Genomic DNA, 16,676 nt, shown 5'->3' on the forward strand with positions numbered 1-16,676 from the left:
ATGTTCTGTACATAATAAGCAATTAATATATAAAATCTACAAGGTAATAAAAAGAATCTTTAACCAAAAAATACAGTTAATAAACAGGACAGAATGTAGAGACAATTCTACAAAAAGTACATACACATGACTGATAGGAATATAGAAAATGCTTTCCTCACTGATCAAGGTGGAATATCTCAGGATTCCTGCAACACTACCAACCTCAAGTCCTTCCCTGTGAACGTAGTACAGCGGGGAGAATGGGGATTTCAGGAATAAAAGGGAGCAGTGGAGCCGAAACCGGTTTGGCTCAGTGGATAGAGCGTCGGTCTGCAGGCTGAAAGGTCCCAGGTTCGATTCCGCTCAAGGGCATGTACATTGGTTGCGGGCACATCCCCGGTAGGGGGTCTGCAGGAGGCAGCTGGTCAATGTTTCTCACTCATGGATGTTTCTAGCTCTCTATCCTTCTCCCGTCCTCTCTGTAAAAATATCAATAAAATATATTTTAATAAAAAAAAAAGAGGGGGGGAGCAGTGGAAACAGACCAACCCTCCCAGGACAGCAACTACCCAGGAAACTAAAAAATCAAGCAGAACCACAGTCTACATGGGAGGACAGAGCACAACCTGGAAAATGGGGCCTGGTAAATTGCAAAGCCAAGTCCAGGTCACTGGTGAGAGTGAATGTCTTACCCAGGGAGGATAGAAGTTCAAAGTTCTCCAGCATCACATTCAGGTACAGCTGTCTCTGACCCTCTTCAAGGTGGCTCCATTCCTCCCTGGAGAAGTACAGGGCAATGTCCTCAAAGGTCACGCCAACCTGTCAGATTCAAGACAAGAGCTGTCTCTCTGAGATTCAGCCCGGCCTGAACCCTCTCCAATCTGGGATCTCTTGAAGGATGTCCTACTGACGGTTTACAGGGATAGGGCCTAAACTGGAAGTTGGACATTACTCTCCCAATCTGGGACTGCTGAATCCAGCTGCTCACGTGCCTGCATGCCTGCCTGATTGCCCCTAACCACTCTGCCTGCTGGCCTGCTCACCTCCAAGTGCCCCCCGCCACCAGCCAGATCCTGGTTAAAGACTCCTTCCCAGGGCGAGCCATGGTCACAGCTGATGCAGGAGGCAACCAATCGATCCGTTTCCTTCACATCAATTTTTCTCCCTGTCTTTCCCTCTCCCTAAAAATCAATGGAAAAATATCCTCGGGTGAGGATTAACAACAAAAAAATATCTATCCAAAAAAAAAAAAAAAAAGATGAGTTACTAATATATCTTTTAAAAATCTCCAAGAATCCTATCTAATAATAGACAAATATGCAAATTGACCATACCTCTGACACACCCACAAGCCACGCCCACCATCCAATCAGAGTGACTATGCAAATCAATCCAAACCAACATGGCTACAGCCACAGAGAGCAAGGTTTCCTAGGTAACAGAGGAAGCCAAGCTTTCCGCCTGCTCTCGCCAGGCCTAAGCCTACACTCAAGCTACAAAGTTTCAATTGTAGAAGGTAAACAAATTCAAACAGAATGGCGGCAGAATGGAGCTTGAGAGAGCAGGCCAGGGTTGCCGCCGGCAACAGGGGAAGCAAAGCTTTCCGCACACCCTGGCCGGGCCCAACCGCTTAAGGCAACAAAGTTTCAATTATAACCCCAACACAAATGGCTGCCGGCCTCGGAGGGAGCCCCAGGCTTGGCTCCGCTCCAGGCTACAAAGTTTCAATTGTAGAAGGAAAATAAATTCCAGATACCAGGGCCACCGATGGGTCGCCAGGGGGCGTGGCCAGCCTGCAAACCACCACAGGCCCCTCGCTCAGGCCGCCCCACACCCCAAGGGAACCCCCACCTGATCTGGGACGCCCTTCAGGGCAAACCAGCTGGCTCCCACCCCTGTACCAGGCCTCTAGCCTATCTAATAAAAGAGTAATATGCAGATTGATCATCACTGCAACACACAATATAGCTGCCCCCATGTGGTCAACGATCCTGCCCCCATGTGGACATAAGATGGCCACCACAAGATGGAGAGGGCAGTTGGGAGGCACCCGGCCTGCAAGGGAAGGCAGTTGAGAAGGACCAGGCCTACAAGGGAGGGCAGTTGAGAGGGACCAGGCCTGCAAGGGAGGGCAGTTGGAGGTGATCAACCCTGCAGGAGAGGGCAGTTAGGGGTGACCAGGCTGGCAGAGGAGGGAAGTTGGGGGAAAACAGGCTGGTAGCAGAGTGGTTAGGGGGTGATCAGGCTGGCAGGCAGAAGCGGTTAGTGGCAATCAGGAAGGCAGGCAGGCAAGCAGTTGGGAGCCAGCAGTCCTGGATTGTGAGAGGGCAGTCGGACATCCCTCAAGGGGTCCCATATTGGAGAGGGTACAGGCTGGGCTGAGGAACAACCCCCCTCCGTGCACGAATTTCATGCACCGGGCCTCTAGTTTATGAAATAACAATGAAAGCTGAAAAATACTTAGAAAAAGCCAAGTTCTTTATTAAAATAGAAAGGAAATCTATGATTAGCTGTGAAGAGCAGCAAACAGATTAAACAAGGTCATGAAGCAACTACACAGTCATAGATATGATCAGTATTGAGTGTAATGATGGTTTCAGTTTCATGCACATGTCAAGATTTATGAAACACTACACTTAACACATGCAATTTACTCATTAAGGCTGTTAAAAGAATGGTTCAAGATAAAATAAATGTACGTTCACCTATTTTGGAATAGGCTTGGCAACTCTCTATTCAATTCACACAGTTAAGCCCTCTGGGCAAGTTTCATCTCGGTGACAGAAATGTAACAAACAATGGAGAACTTTCACCCAAACCCACTGGAATGCTGACTGGGTCACAAAAGCCACATCTCCAGCCTAAAGACACCCTTACTTTCCTCTTAGTTTTGCTGCCAGAGCACAAATGGCTCTGATGGGAACATCTCGGAGGATACAGGAAGCCACAAAACCTCTTGATTATAATCAATGCCAATGACCGCTCCACAAAAGATAAACAAGCCTGGAGTCCCTCATCTGTATACACACAGCTCTTACCTTTTCAACAAAAAAATTTCTGGGTGCATGTTTAGATGAAGACCATTCCATCTACTAGGCTACAGTCTCATCCAACAAGAATTATGTCAGTGTTCCTGCAGTGAAAGGGTTTCCCCTCACTGCTATGGTCTGCCAACCAGTAACCATCACCCATAGAATTAAAGGCATCAGGGCACATGGCCCTCTGCAACATCTGGGCAGAAGGTTCCCTCCAAATGTCTTAGCATCCCTTGAATACAAGAAAAAAATTCATGCTGCTTGCAGAAATACTTGAGGTTGTCACAGCTACCCCCTCTTTGGAGTGATCTCTGTGTCTCAAAGCATTCATCTTCACATGAGGACTAGAGACTCGACAGTGTTTCCTGGGAAATTATGGGCAGGCAATGTGAATTTGGCAGAAATTGCTAAGCTAATTTCTGCACCATAGTCTTCCCCCAAGGGCAAAAATGTTTGAGACCACATATAAGTTTTTCACATCAACATGCTTGGAGAGCCCAGATCTCCTTGTAAACTAACCATAAAGTCAATACAACACCCAACATTGAAGAAGTCTTAAGAAAAAGCCTACATTCTTTTGCAAAGAAACAGACCTGAGACTGGCAGTTCTCCCGTTGATGACTTAGGCACTCAATAAACTCATCATTAGCATCTAGGGAAAGTGTGTCCCTAAATATGGCAGTTCTGCAACATTATGTCCACTGCGGCCAACAGTATTCATTCCTACGTGGAAAATTATAACTAGGAAACAAGTAAGAATTAAGGGCTCAGGTATTCCTAATTTTCTTCATCAAATTAGACGACAGAGGTAGCTTCCCTGGGCACATGAGGATGGTGATTGAGGCCATCTGAAGGGACCTTATAAGTGGTTCAGTTGAAATACCTTCAGCAACAGAAATAGGCAATTACATAAAGCTGGCAAGACATCTCTGTATGTTGAAAAGTGCAACATTGATACATATGGTTCCAACATAAATACTAACAAACACAATAACAAAAACAGTTGGGGGAAGTTACATAATGTAGGTGATTAAATGTATGAGATATAATATAGACTGCGACCTCACATATTTTCTTATATAATTGTTAAGTTCTAACGAAGAAACTACATTTCTTACACAAACAAGAAATTTTTCACATTTGGACTTTTCTGTGTAGAGCAAATTTGCAAATTAAGTTGAGCCATATCTCACATTAATTGCACTCTTATCAGCTTTCTGCAGTGTGAACTCTCTGATGATATCAAAGACCATTGCCACTTGTGTGAATTCTCTGATGTTTATGAAGGTTAGTTTTAGTGTTAAAAGATTTTCCACATTCACTGCATTTATAAGGCTTTTCACCTGTGTGAACTCTGATCAACTTGGAGAGGAGTGGCACTTATAAAAGACTTTCCACTTTGACTGCATTTATAAGGATTTTCTACTGTATGAACTCTCTGATGACGACGAAGGACAGTGCTCCAGGTAAAAGATTTCCCACATTCACTGCATTTATAAGGCTTTTCACCTGTGTGAATTCTCTGATGATAATGAAGTGCAGTGCTACTGATAAAACATTTCCCACATTTGATGCATTTATAAGGCTTTTCTCCTGTGTGAACTCTTTGATGATATTGGAGACCATTTCTACTGGTAAAAGATTTTGAACAGTCACTGCAGTTATAAGGCTTTTCTCCAGTGTGAATTCTCTGATGACAATGAAGGTCACTGCTGCTGGTAAAAGATTTCCCACATTCGATGCATTTATAAGGTTTTTCTCCTGTGTGAACTCTCTGATGATATTGGAGGCCATTTCTACTGGTAAACGATTTTGAACAGTCACTGCACTTATAAGGCTTTTCTCCAGTGTGAATTCTCTGATGGTAATGAAGGTCACTACTGCGGGTAAAAGATTTCCCACAATCACTGCATTTATAAGGCTTTTCTCCATTGTGAACTCTCTGATGATACTGGAGACCAGCACAACTTGTAAAAGATCTCCCACATTCACTGCACTTATAAGGCTTTTCTCCTGTATGAACTATCAGATGACTACGAAGGTGAGTGCTAGTGGTAAAAACTTTCTCACACTCACTACATTGATAAGGCTTTTCTCCACTGTGAACTCTATGATGACTACAAAGGTGGCTGACAGTGTTAAAAGATTTTCCACATACACTGCATTTATAAGGCTTTTCTCCTGTGTGAATTCTCTGATGATATTGAAGAAGAATGCTCCTTGTAAAAGATTTACCACATTCACTGCATTTATAAGGCTTTTCTCCTGTGTGAACCTTCTGATGACGATGAAGCAAAGTTCTACTGGTAAAAGATTTCCCACATTCACTGCACTTATAAGGCTTTTCTCCTGTGTGAACTCTCTGATGATATTGGAGACCATTTCTACTGGTAAAAGATTTCCAACATTCACTGCACTTATAAGGCTTTTCTCCAGTGTGAATTATCTGATGACAATGAAGGCCACTGCTGCTGGTAAAAGATTTCCCACAATCACTGCACTTAAAATGCTTTTCTCCATTGTGAACTCTCTGATGATACTGGAAACCAGCACGACTTGTAAAAGATTTCCCACATTCACTGCACTTATAAGGCTTTTCTCCTGTATGAACTATCTGATGACTACGAAGGTGAGTGCTAGTGCTAAAAGTTTTCTCACACTCACTGCATTTATAAGGCTTTTCTCCACTGTGAACTCTCTGATGTCTACGAAGATAGCTGTTTCTGTTAAAAGATTTTCCACATTCACTGCATTTATAAGGCTTTTCTACTGTATGAATTCTCTGATGATAATGAAGGTGAGAATGAGTTGGAAAGGATTTCCCACATTCAGAGCACTCAAAATATGGATTTTCAACATGGACACCTATTTTCTGAATAAACATGTGGGTGCAAATAATGTCTTTCTTACATTCTTTTCTGGTGTAATAATTTTTGCTCCTTTGAAACGTCATCCCATGTGTTGAAATAGCATTTGGACTGTCCCTGGCGAGAGTAGTCTTTAGGTGGAGATGTCCTGATTCGGTAAGGACATCCTGCCCAACCTCCCCGCATGTGAAACGATTCTGGGGCACATTGAAATTGCAACTGTTTGCACGTGAGATCCTGTCCATACATCTAATGAAAGTCTTCTCTCTCACATGCTGTTGGTCAACTTTTACACGGAAGTAAAACCATTTTGCACATGCCCCGCACCTCAACAGTATCTGTCCATGCTGTGTTCCCTGAAGCTCCATCACATGGAAAATGTTTCCAAAGACTAGCCCACAACTGTCACAGGGGTGGCTCTTCTGGGAAGACAAGGCTAACTTGGGATTCCTTGCCTGTGACACTCTTACTGAAACCTTCTGTTTTGTTGGTGCCTCCACCTTCTCTGCTCCACAGCAGCAACCTGAACAAGAGGAAAGGAAGGTGAAGTACATGTAGACCTTATGAAAACAGAGTATCTTCACCACAAATGTTTCTGTCATGACTAGGCCTGATTCCAAAGAAACATTGTTAAGACAACTTAGGTATACTCTGAGGAAATTGCTCTTATACATAATGTGGCCCCAAAAGTCAGTCGATGATGAAAAGCTCACCAAGAGAGGGACAGAAGAACAGGATGGGATACAAAGAAGAGAATAAGGCTCTACTCATTGTTCCTGCACAAACGGATTCCTTTAGGATCTTACATGCTGACCATGTGAGTCTGTGTAGAAAAATTTATAGCTGCTCAAAGCCATAAAAAGTAATTGTATTACAGCACGTGATGTTTAACATCAATTTCATAACATGTGGTCACTCCAAGGTGCTGCAGGCATGGACCAATGTTGGTTTGCAGTAAAGAGAGACTTGTGAAAGAGGCAGAGGTACAAAGTCCTAAGTTAAGGTTACTAGGAATCCCAGTAAAAATTATCGCTATTAGACCTCAGTAGTTGGCAAAGTATCAATAACCAGAAACGGGCATAATTGGGTATGGAATGGGCAACTGTAAGAAAATACTGGATTTCGCGCTATGAATATAACAATGGCCAGCCATGAATTCCTCCCAGTGACCCTTCACCAAGGCAAGACTGCCTGTGGGACCACTGTGTCATTCATAAAGTCGTACTTCTTGATGCACAAATGATACTTCCCCTTAAACCCACTTGAGCCATTACATGGGATAAATGATGCAAATCTTCAAAGAAAAACAGAACAGTTGGATGGTCAAAATTATGGTAGACCAACAAAGGACAAATGAGATCACAGACAAAAACCTATTTGAGTGACATCAGCAAGATGGCAGGATCAGAAATATGAGCATCCTCCCCCATCCCAGTGTAAGTAGACAGCTATCCATGACCAAAGCATCCCACAGGAAATGGGAATAAGAGTACCATGAAAACGAACAGGATTACAGAACACAAATAAAAGAGAATTCTATTGAAGGAACGTTAAAAAAAGACTGGTTAAACAAAGATATTTGAAGATACCTACAGTAAAAAAAAAAGAAAAAAGAGTCAGAGATACCTCCACAAGCCACTGTGCTTCTGCTACCATTAACCCTAGTGGCCTCTTCTTCAAAAAATACTGGGAAATTTTGTGTTTACAAACCACAGAATGCCTTCGCAGGTATGGCTTACTTGATTGGAGCATCGTCCGGCGTACCAAAGGATCAAGGATTCAATTCCCAGCATCAGTATGTGGGTTCCACTTACAGTTAGCTTGTGTGAAAAAGGCAGCTGATTGCTTTTTCTCCCTCACAATGATCTCTCTCTCTCTCTCTCTCTGTCTCCTCCTCTCTATCTGAAACCAATAAATAATAAAATAATAATTTCAACATAGCCAAATGCAAAAAAGAATTCAAGAAACTCTGGAGACAATGTAAATAACAACACAACCTATCAAAAATCATGTATAAAATTCAGAAAATGTAATTCTAAGAGGAAATTTTATAGGGTTAATGACTACATTAATAAAAAATATGTGAAAAAATCTAACATGTCATCTCAGGAATCTCGAAACAAAACAAGAAAGTAAACCCAAAGGTGGCAAATTAATGAAATAATAAATATTTGAACAAGCATCAACAAAAGGTAGATAAGACAATATAAAGAATAACTAAAAGGTAATTTCTAAAAAGTAGAAAAATGGGCAAACCTTGAGCTAGACTAAGTCAAAACACAAAAACAAGCCTCAAGTAAATGAAAAAAGAAATGAAAGATGACATTACACTTGACACTATGAAGCACAAAGCATCATAAGAGATGTTGACTTTAGCAGACGACATGACCCTCCATAGACAAATTTGTCAACTTCCCATATGAGCTTCTGAAATTAATAAACAAATTCAGAGCCCTGGCCAGGTGGCTCACTTGTTGAGTGTGTGGTCCTGATGCACCACAGTTGTGGGTTTGATCCCCCATCAGGGCACATGTAGGGGACAGCAAATAAATGCTTAGATGGGGAGAACAGCAGATCAATGTTACCCTCTTTCTCTGTCTCCCTTCCTGTCTCTAAAAATCAATAAATAAAGGTTGACCAGTACTGGTACTTGCTGCCTCCCACAACCAAATCAAAATCACAACTAAAATACAGAACAACCATCAGCCAGAACCGCTGGACAGCTGGCTGAATGGAAGTCTTACGACTAGAGAAGTAAAGAGGACAGCACACTGAGACTGGTATGAGGTGCGCAGGCACGGCAGGTGCTGGTCCGGTACACATATGGCCCACTTTTTTATTTGGAAGAAAGGTAGTCCATACAGAGATTATCCGGTCGAACAAGGGGTCCCCTACCACATAAGATGCACAGCCCAGAGTCCCAGAGCTGGGGGAAAAAGTCCCTACTGGAAGTAAGAACTACAAGCTGTAAAAACCAGTGCGGACTGGGGCCGAATACAACAGAGGCTACAGGAGACTCAGCTGCTCCTCTTACATTGTCAGCAGCACAAATTGAACTTACAAGCTCCAGATTCCTCTGACCTTCAGGGCAAGGCCCTAAAGACTTCATAAAAAAGCCATAGGGAGCGGGTAGATCAAGACACATATGAGGAGACACTGGACTGACTGGCATCGGGGCAGGAACTCAGGGGGCACCTTTCTCCCAGACGGAGGTGCTGGCAGAGGTCACTATACCTATGCTGGGACATCCCAGGTCACAGGTCAGACTGACAACCATTTGTTTGCTCTGCCCTGGTGATTGCCTGGCACCTCACCCCTCCCAATTTACAACTCCACCCAAGCTGCATGAAGCAGCTTTGGTATATGAATGTCCTGTCCTTGCTCAGGCTAAAACCTGTCAAACAAGTGGCAGTTGGGTCAGGGAGCCCCATACCTGTCAATAAAATTCCAGAGACTCGGCACTAGCAGTAACCTTCCTTGATTCACAGCTAGGCCTCATCAGGGAAATCCAAACCCAATACAAAGAGGAGAATCTGCAGATCCCTCTGTAGATCCTGCTGGGTGGCCCAGGCAGTGGCTGACTTTACACCTCCCTGGAGACCCAAGAGCCAGTGTACCCAATGGTCAGTGTTACACCATACCAGCTTACAACTCTTCACACCCCTAAGCGACACACTCAAACGGCAGACTCACTGAGCAACAAAACCCCACTGAAGCAAGTCCTGCTCCAAGGGGGTGTCTCCTTCACAGCAGCTCTCCCACTGTAGTCTCAGTGACCCCTGCACATGCTAACATCCTCAACATAATTCTGGCAAATGGGATCCAGCATTACATTAGAAAGATCATACACCATGACCAAGTGGGATTTATTCCGGGGATGAAAGGGTGGTACAATATCTGCAAATCAATAAATATGATACATCATATAAATAAACTGAAAGGCAAAAAAGACATAATCATATCAATCAATGCAGAAAAAGCATTTGACAAAATCCAACACCCTTTCTTGATTAAAACTCTCAGCAAAGTGAGAGTACAGGGATCATAACTCAACATAATAAAAGCCTTACATGACAAACTTACAGCCAACATCAGTCTCAATGGGCAAAAACTAAAACCATATTCCCTACTAACAGGAACAGCACAGGGAAGCCCACTTTCACCACTCCTGTTTGATATAATACTGGAAGTGCTAGCCATAGCGAACAGACAAGAAGAAATGAAAGGCATCCAAATTGCAAAAGTAGAAATAAAACTGTCATTATTGACAGATGACATGATATTGTACATAAAAAACCCTAAAGACTTCGTCAAAAAACTACTAAATATAATAAATACATTCACCAATGTAGCAGGATACAAAATTAACACCAAGAAATATATGGCTTTTTACACACCAATAATGAAAACACAGAAAAGTAGCAAACAAACAAAAAAGCAAACAATCCTATCTACCACTGCAACAAAAATATTAAGATATCTAGGAATAACTTAACTAACTTTGAAATTTAAAGTTAATTTACTCTGAAAAGTACAGGAAGTTGAAAAAAGAGATAGAAGAAGACATAATAAAACTAGAAAAATTTCCCGTATTCATGGATTGGTAGAATAATCATCATTAAAATGTCCATAATACCCACAGCAATCTACAGATTCAATGCAATGCCCATGAAGATACCAATGGAATATTTCAGAGACCTATAATAAACTCTCCAAAAATTTATAAGGAATAAAAAAACAAAACTAAACAAAAAACTAATAGCAGCACCAATCGTGAAAAAGAAGAACCAAGTTGAAGGGGTCATAATAGCAGATATCAAAATATATTACAATAATGCCTGGTATTGACAAACAACATAGATACAGAACAAGGCAACAGAATCAAGAACCCAGAAAGCGACCAAAGCCATTATGCTCAATATTTGACAAAGGAGGCAACAGTATACAACGGAGTGAACACAGTCTCTTCAATAAATGGTGTTGGGAAAATTGGACAGGTACATGCAGAAAAGTGAAATGAGACCACCAACTTATACCATACACAAAAATAAACTCAAAATGGACAAAGGACTTAAACGTAAGACGGGATACCATAAAAATCTTAGAAGAATCCACAGGCAGCAATATATCAGAACTATATCCTAGCACTGCTTTTACTGATACAGCACCTAGGGCAATGGAAATTCAAAATCCATTGTATAATGAATTCACTGGAGGCAGGTTAGAGCCTGTTAGAGACTTGAGCAACCTCTGCAAGCTACAGAATGAAGAAACAATGCCTATCATTCAGAAAGAGCAGGTCCTGTAAGAAAGATATGCAAAACCAGCCAGGAAAGTGCACCAGAAACAACCTTGCCCCAGACATCACCTCCACTGGTGGCGCTAGAGGACCCTTAGTATCCTTGGTGTGTTCTTCAGCTATTTGCCCCTAAATGCTGTCCTTGAGTCAAATGAGACATACCAGACCCTGGCTTTGGAGCTTAGAAACTACATTACCCACAACGCAACGCATGGAATGTCACCAGGCTGAGCCAATGGGGGCTCAGAAAAGGCATTTCCCTTTATCTGCTTCTGTAGGACGGGACCAGTAATCCTCTTGGAGGGATTTTGTCTTCTCAGGTAATTGGCACTACATCAAAATAAAAAGCTTCTGCACAACAAAAGAAACCATCAACAAAACAACAAAAAAGACTACTGCATGGGAGAACATATTTGCCAATGTTATGTCTGATAAGAGTGTTCTCTACACCCGAAACCGGTTTAGCACAGTGGAAAGAGCATTGGTGTGAGGACTAAAAGGTCCCAGGTTCAATTCCGGTCAAGGGCATGTACTTTGGTTGCGTACACATCCCTGGTAGAGGGTGTGCAGGAGGCAGCTCGTCCATGTTTCTCTCTCAAGGGTGTTTCTAGCTCTCTATCCCTCTCCCTTCCTCTCTGTAAAAAATCAATAATAAAAAAAAAGGGTGTTCTCTACAAACTTGACAGGGAACTCATACATTTTTTTTTAAATATATTTTATTGATTTTTTACAGAGAGGAAGAGAGAGGGATAGAGAGTTAGAAACATAGATGAGAGAGAAACATCGATCAGCTGCCTCTTGCACACCCCCTACTGGGGATGTGCCCGCAACCAAGGTACATGCCCTTGACCGGAATCGAACCCGGGACCTTTGAGTCCGCAGGCCGACGCTCTATCCACTGAGCGAAACCGGTTTCGGCGGGAACTCATACATTTTAACAAAAACAAGATAAAAAATCCAATAAAAAATGGGGAAAGGCCTTAAATAGACATTTTTCAAAAGTGGACATACAGAAGCCCGAGACATATGTGGAAACATGCTCAAAGTCATTAATCATCAAAGAGATGCAAATCACAACGACAATGAAATATCTCACAGCTGTCATGATGGCTATCATCAACTAATCTACAAACTACAAGTGCTGGCAAAGATTGGGACAAAAAGGAACTCCTGGGCATGGCTGGTGGGAATAGACTGGTGCAGTCACTGTGTAATATATTACAGAGCTTCCGCAAAAATTAAAAATGGAACTCCTATTTCACCCAGTAATCCCACTCCCAGGAATATATCCCAAGAAATGACAAACAGCCCTAGCTGGCTTGGCTAAGTGGATACAGCATTGGCCTGCAGACTGAAGGGTCCCAAGTCGATGCAGGCCAAGGGCACATGTTGGGTTGTGGGCTCGATCTCCAGTAGGGGCGTGCAGGAGGCAGCCGATCAATGATTCTCTCTCATCATTGATGTTTCCATCTATCTCTCCCTCTCCCTTCCTCTCTAAAATCAATAAAATATATTTTTAAAAAACCCAAAACTGTGGCCCTAGCCAGTTTGTCTGAGTGTATAGAGCGTTGGCCTGTGGACTGAATGGTCCTGAGTTCGATTCCGGTGAAGGGCACATGCCTGGGTTGCAGGCTCAATCCCCAGTGTGGGGAGTACAGGAGGCAGCTGATCAATATTTCTCTCTCTTCATTGATGTTTCTCTCTCGTTCTCTCCCTCTCCCTTCCTCTCTGAAATCAATAAAAATATATTTAAAAAAAAAACACAAAACGATGGTAGATCTACACAATGGAATATTATACTGCTGTAACAAAGAAGGAACACTTACTATTTGCAACAGCATGGAGGGACCTGGAGAGCATTATGCTAAGCGAAATAAGCCAGTCGGAGAACGACAAATATCACATGATCTCACTCATCTGTGGTCAATGGGGGAAAGAGGAGACATATGTAATACATATATAATACTTTAAACAATAAAGAATTTTTAAAAGTATCTGAAAAATATATATAGTACACAACACAATCTACAGCTTAAATGCAATCCTGAGGATAATTCCTATGGTATTTTTCAAAGAAATGAAAAGAGAATCTTGAAATATATGGAACTAAAACATGAGAACAGCAAAAACAATTGTGAGTGAGAACAAAGTTGGTGGCATCACACTTCCTGACTTCAATTTAGTACAAAGAGAAAGCAAGCAAACGGTGTGTTGCTGGAGAAACACAGACACATACATCAACAGAAGAAAACAGAAAACACAGAAATAAACCCAGGCACATTCTTTCAAGTAATCTTTGTCAAAGCTGCAAGACATAGAAGAAGGGAAAGATAGTTTCTTCAATGAATGGTGCTGTTGAAATCACTACTCACATGTAAACACAACAATACTGGACATTGCTAATAAAATGTAACTCAACCTGCATGACAGAATTGAATGTCAGCCCTAACACTGAAAACTCCTCAGGACAATCTAGGGAAAAAGTTTTGGAAGTTTGTATTGGACAGGATTTTCTGAATGTGACACCAACCACCACTCAAAATAGAAAAAACAAACAGTCCAGATGCAACAAATAAAGGAAAAAAGCTTATTCACAGCATAACAGCAATAACCAAAAGGAAATGAAAGGAAATCTAAAGAACAGAAGAAAATACTTGCAAATCATATGAAGGAATCGCTTGGAAAGATTGTGGATTCAGTTCTGATCAGCACAATAAAATAAATATTGCAATATGGAAAGAAATTCCATAAATAGTTGCAGTTCCCAGGGAATAATAAAGGTATGTTAATACCATAGTGCAGGCTAATAACAATGCAATGACTCTGTAATAAAAGCAAACTCAATATCGCTTCATTATAAATATATTATCCTAAGCACCAGTAACAAGCATCTGAGCTTGCCAGAAACATGGTGCTACTAGAACTGCAGAACCCAAGGTTGCAAAAACATGGACTTTGTAGAAAAGTAGGTGTGGGGGAGCAATATCTGAGAAGTGCAATTAACAAATGCAAAAATATGTGTTCCTGTATGTTATAAGCATTTAATATATAAAATATACAAGGCGGTCAACAGAATGTTTGACCAAAACATAGAGTTATTAACCAGGATAAGGATGTAGAAACAATTCTTCAAAAAAAATAGGTACAAATGACCAACAGGAATATAGAAAATGTTTTCCTCCCAGAAAAAAAGTGGGATCACTCATGCTTCCTGCAACACTACCAACCACAAGTCCTTCCCTGTGAACGTAGTACAGCGGGGAGAACTGGGACTTCAGGAATAGAAGGGAGCAGCGGAAACAGACCCACCCTCCCCAGGACAGCAACTACCCAGGAAACTGGAAAATCAAGCAGAACCACAGTCTACATGGGAGGACACAGCACACCTGGGGGATGAGGCCTGGGAAATCGGAAAACCAAGGCCAGGTCATTTTGAGTTAGGGTCTTACCCAGGGAGGATACAAGTTCAAAGTTCTCCAGCATCACATTCAGGTACAGCTGTCTCTGATCCTCATCAAGGAGGCTCCATTCCTCCCTGGAGAAGTACAGGGCAATGTCCTCAAAGGTCACGCCAACCTGTCAGAATGGAGACAATTGAAACCAGAGCTGTCTCTCTGAGAACCCCCACTCCTACTCCTGACACACCTTCCACCCCCACCCCACCCTCAACCTCCTCCAGGGCACCCGGTTAGTGTGGACACCAGGCCCTAATGCCAGTGCAGGCTGCTCTCTCATCACAGTCCCATTACTCACTGGGATTGCCCTCAGCAGAGCAGCTGGGTTGGGTGGGAAGGATTGGGGGAGGGGAGGGGAGAGGGCAATGCCATTTAAACTCTGGGGATGCCTGCAGGGCCTCAGCCTTCCTGCCAAGCAATTCCACTGCAGTCTCCTAGATCATGCCTCCAAGACACAGCCAAGCCTGGGTTTATGCTTCGCCTTTAAGTCCCCACACCAGGTCCCGGGGACCATCAGCTCACACTTCCTCCAGATGTGCACACCACTGGGTAATCTTTAACCTCTTCCCATCTTCAGTCCCAGGTTCACTCCCTCAGCTCTGCCCCCTTCCTGCTCCAATGCCACTGGACCTCGCTGGACTCACCCATGAACCTGGCACATGGCATGTAGAGAAGCTTGTCTCCCAGCCGGGTCCAGGACCACCCCAGGCCTCTGAGGGACCCCACAGCCGGGAAAGCCCCAATGAGTCTGTGACGTCCTCCCTGCAGCCTCTGATCTGTCCGCCAGTCCTCACAGCCCACACCCTCAGGGAACCTCAGATGCCAGTCAGCCCTGTCCTCTCCGCCCCGCACTGGCTGTGCCTCAGAAGCCACAACGCTCCTCTCTCCCCTCCGCCTTCCTCACGGTCCTCCACGCGGACTGAGCTGCAGGACGTGACAGATGCCCCTCAGGCTGTGGTGTCTGTGATGGAGGAAGTGAGGCCTGGGGGACTGGAACTCACCTCAGCGAAGCTCCTCAGCGCGGGCGCCGCCATTGCTCTCTGTGGGCCGAGCGGGGCGGGAGCGGCGGGAGTAGAAGCCGCTGCAGGAATGGCGGTGCCTGTCCCGGCCCTGGCGTGGGTCCGGGCGGTGACTCCCAGCTTCAATCCCACGTGTGAGCTGTGAGCACCACGGGAGGCTCCGTCATGGGCTGTGACGCGGGGAACACCACTCTCCACCTTCCCCACAGGAGCGGAGACTGGGAAAAGCTGACCACCTCAGACAAAAATCTGGGAACTGATAATGCCACCAGGAGGCTACCGTCAGGCCCTCCCAAATAACGAAACGGAAACGCCTTCTCTGAGCCCCCATTGGCTCAGCCTGCTCGCATTTCATGCGTGGCCTTCTGGGTAATGTAGTTCCTAAGCTACAAGGACATGATCCTGTATTTCCACATCTGAATCCAGGAATGGATTTGGGGGTATATAGCCCAAGAACACACCAAGTATACTAAGTGTCCTCTAGCGCCTTCAGGGGAGGTGATGTCTGGGGCAAGTTTGTTTCTCCTGCACCTGCTGTGGCTGGTTTTGCATATCTTTCTTCAGGACCTGCTCTTTCTGAAGGGCAGGCATTGTTTCTTCATTCAGGACTTTTCGCTGTGTCTCCTTCAGGGCAACTGTAGCTTGCAGAGGTTGCTCAAGTCTCTAACTCCATCTAACCTGCCTCCACTGAATCCATTGTACAAAGTTACACTCATACTTAGAGCATCTGCTTCTGATGCCATCCAAAGTGTCACCTCTGCCGGGGCTGCAGTGTGGATGAGATGGGCAAGAAACAAGTTAAAAATGCTCCAAGTGACTGATCACCAGAGAGATGCAAATTAAAGCAACAATTAGGTATCACCCCACCACTGTCAGAATGGCTGCCATCAGCAAATCAACAAAGGACAAGTGCTGGGGAGGATGTGGGAAAAAGGGAACCCGAGTACACTGCTGGTGGGAATGCAAACTGGTGCAGCCGTTGTGCAAATCAGTATGAACTTTCATAAAAGAAATTTAAT

General features: G+C 43.6%; 1 protein-coding gene across 2 annotated transcripts; it reads right to left on the minus strand.

The window, feature by feature from the left end:
• Window positions 1-1,774: 1,774 nt before the first annotated feature.
• Window positions 1,775-15,910, minus strand: LOC307116579 (uncharacterized protein). Of its 2 annotated transcripts, none has more exons than XM_079800668.1 (3): window positions 15,640-15,910; window positions 14,633-14,759; window positions 1,775-6,407 (listed from the first exon to the last, which is right to left on the minus strand). In XM_079800668.1, the coding sequence occupies exons 1-3, from the start codon at window positions 15,670-15,672 to the stop codon at window positions 4,357-4,359; spliced, it is 2,211 nt and encodes a 736-aa protein (XP_079656794.1). In that variant the 5' UTR covers window positions 15,673-15,910; the 3' UTR covers window positions 1,775-4,356. The 2 variants fall into 2 exon arrangements, with proteins under 2 accessions (XP_079656794.1, XP_079656795.1); XM_079800669.1 differs by lacking the exon at window positions 15,640-15,910 and adding an exon at window positions 13,010-13,100 and having other exon boundaries at window positions 14,633-14,733.
• Window positions 15,911-16,676: the final 766 nt, after the last annotated feature.

This window comes from Cnephaeus nilssonii (genome assembly GCF_951640355.1).
Source record: "Cnephaeus nilssonii genome assembly, chromosome: 20".
Taxonomy (NCBI): domain Eukaryota; kingdom Metazoa; phylum Chordata; class Mammalia; order Chiroptera; family Vespertilionidae; genus Cnephaeus; species Cnephaeus nilssonii.

What these genes read in the sequence shown, in the direction of transcription:
- LOC307116579 (XM_079800668.1), bottom strand. Translation starts at nt 15,672, where the DNA reads ATGGCGGCGCCCGCGCTGAGGAGCTTCGCTGAG. An exon ending in CGCTGAGGAGCTTCGCTGAG is followed by an intron (nt 14,760 to 15,639) that starts GTGAGTTCCAGT and finishes CCATTCTGACAG; the next exon opens with GTTGGCGTGACCTTTGAGGA. An exon ending in TGAACTTGTATCCTCCCTGG is followed by an intron (nt 6,408 to 14,632) that starts GTAAGACCCTAA and finishes CCTCTTGTTCAG; the next exon opens with GTTGCTGCTGTGGAGCAGAG.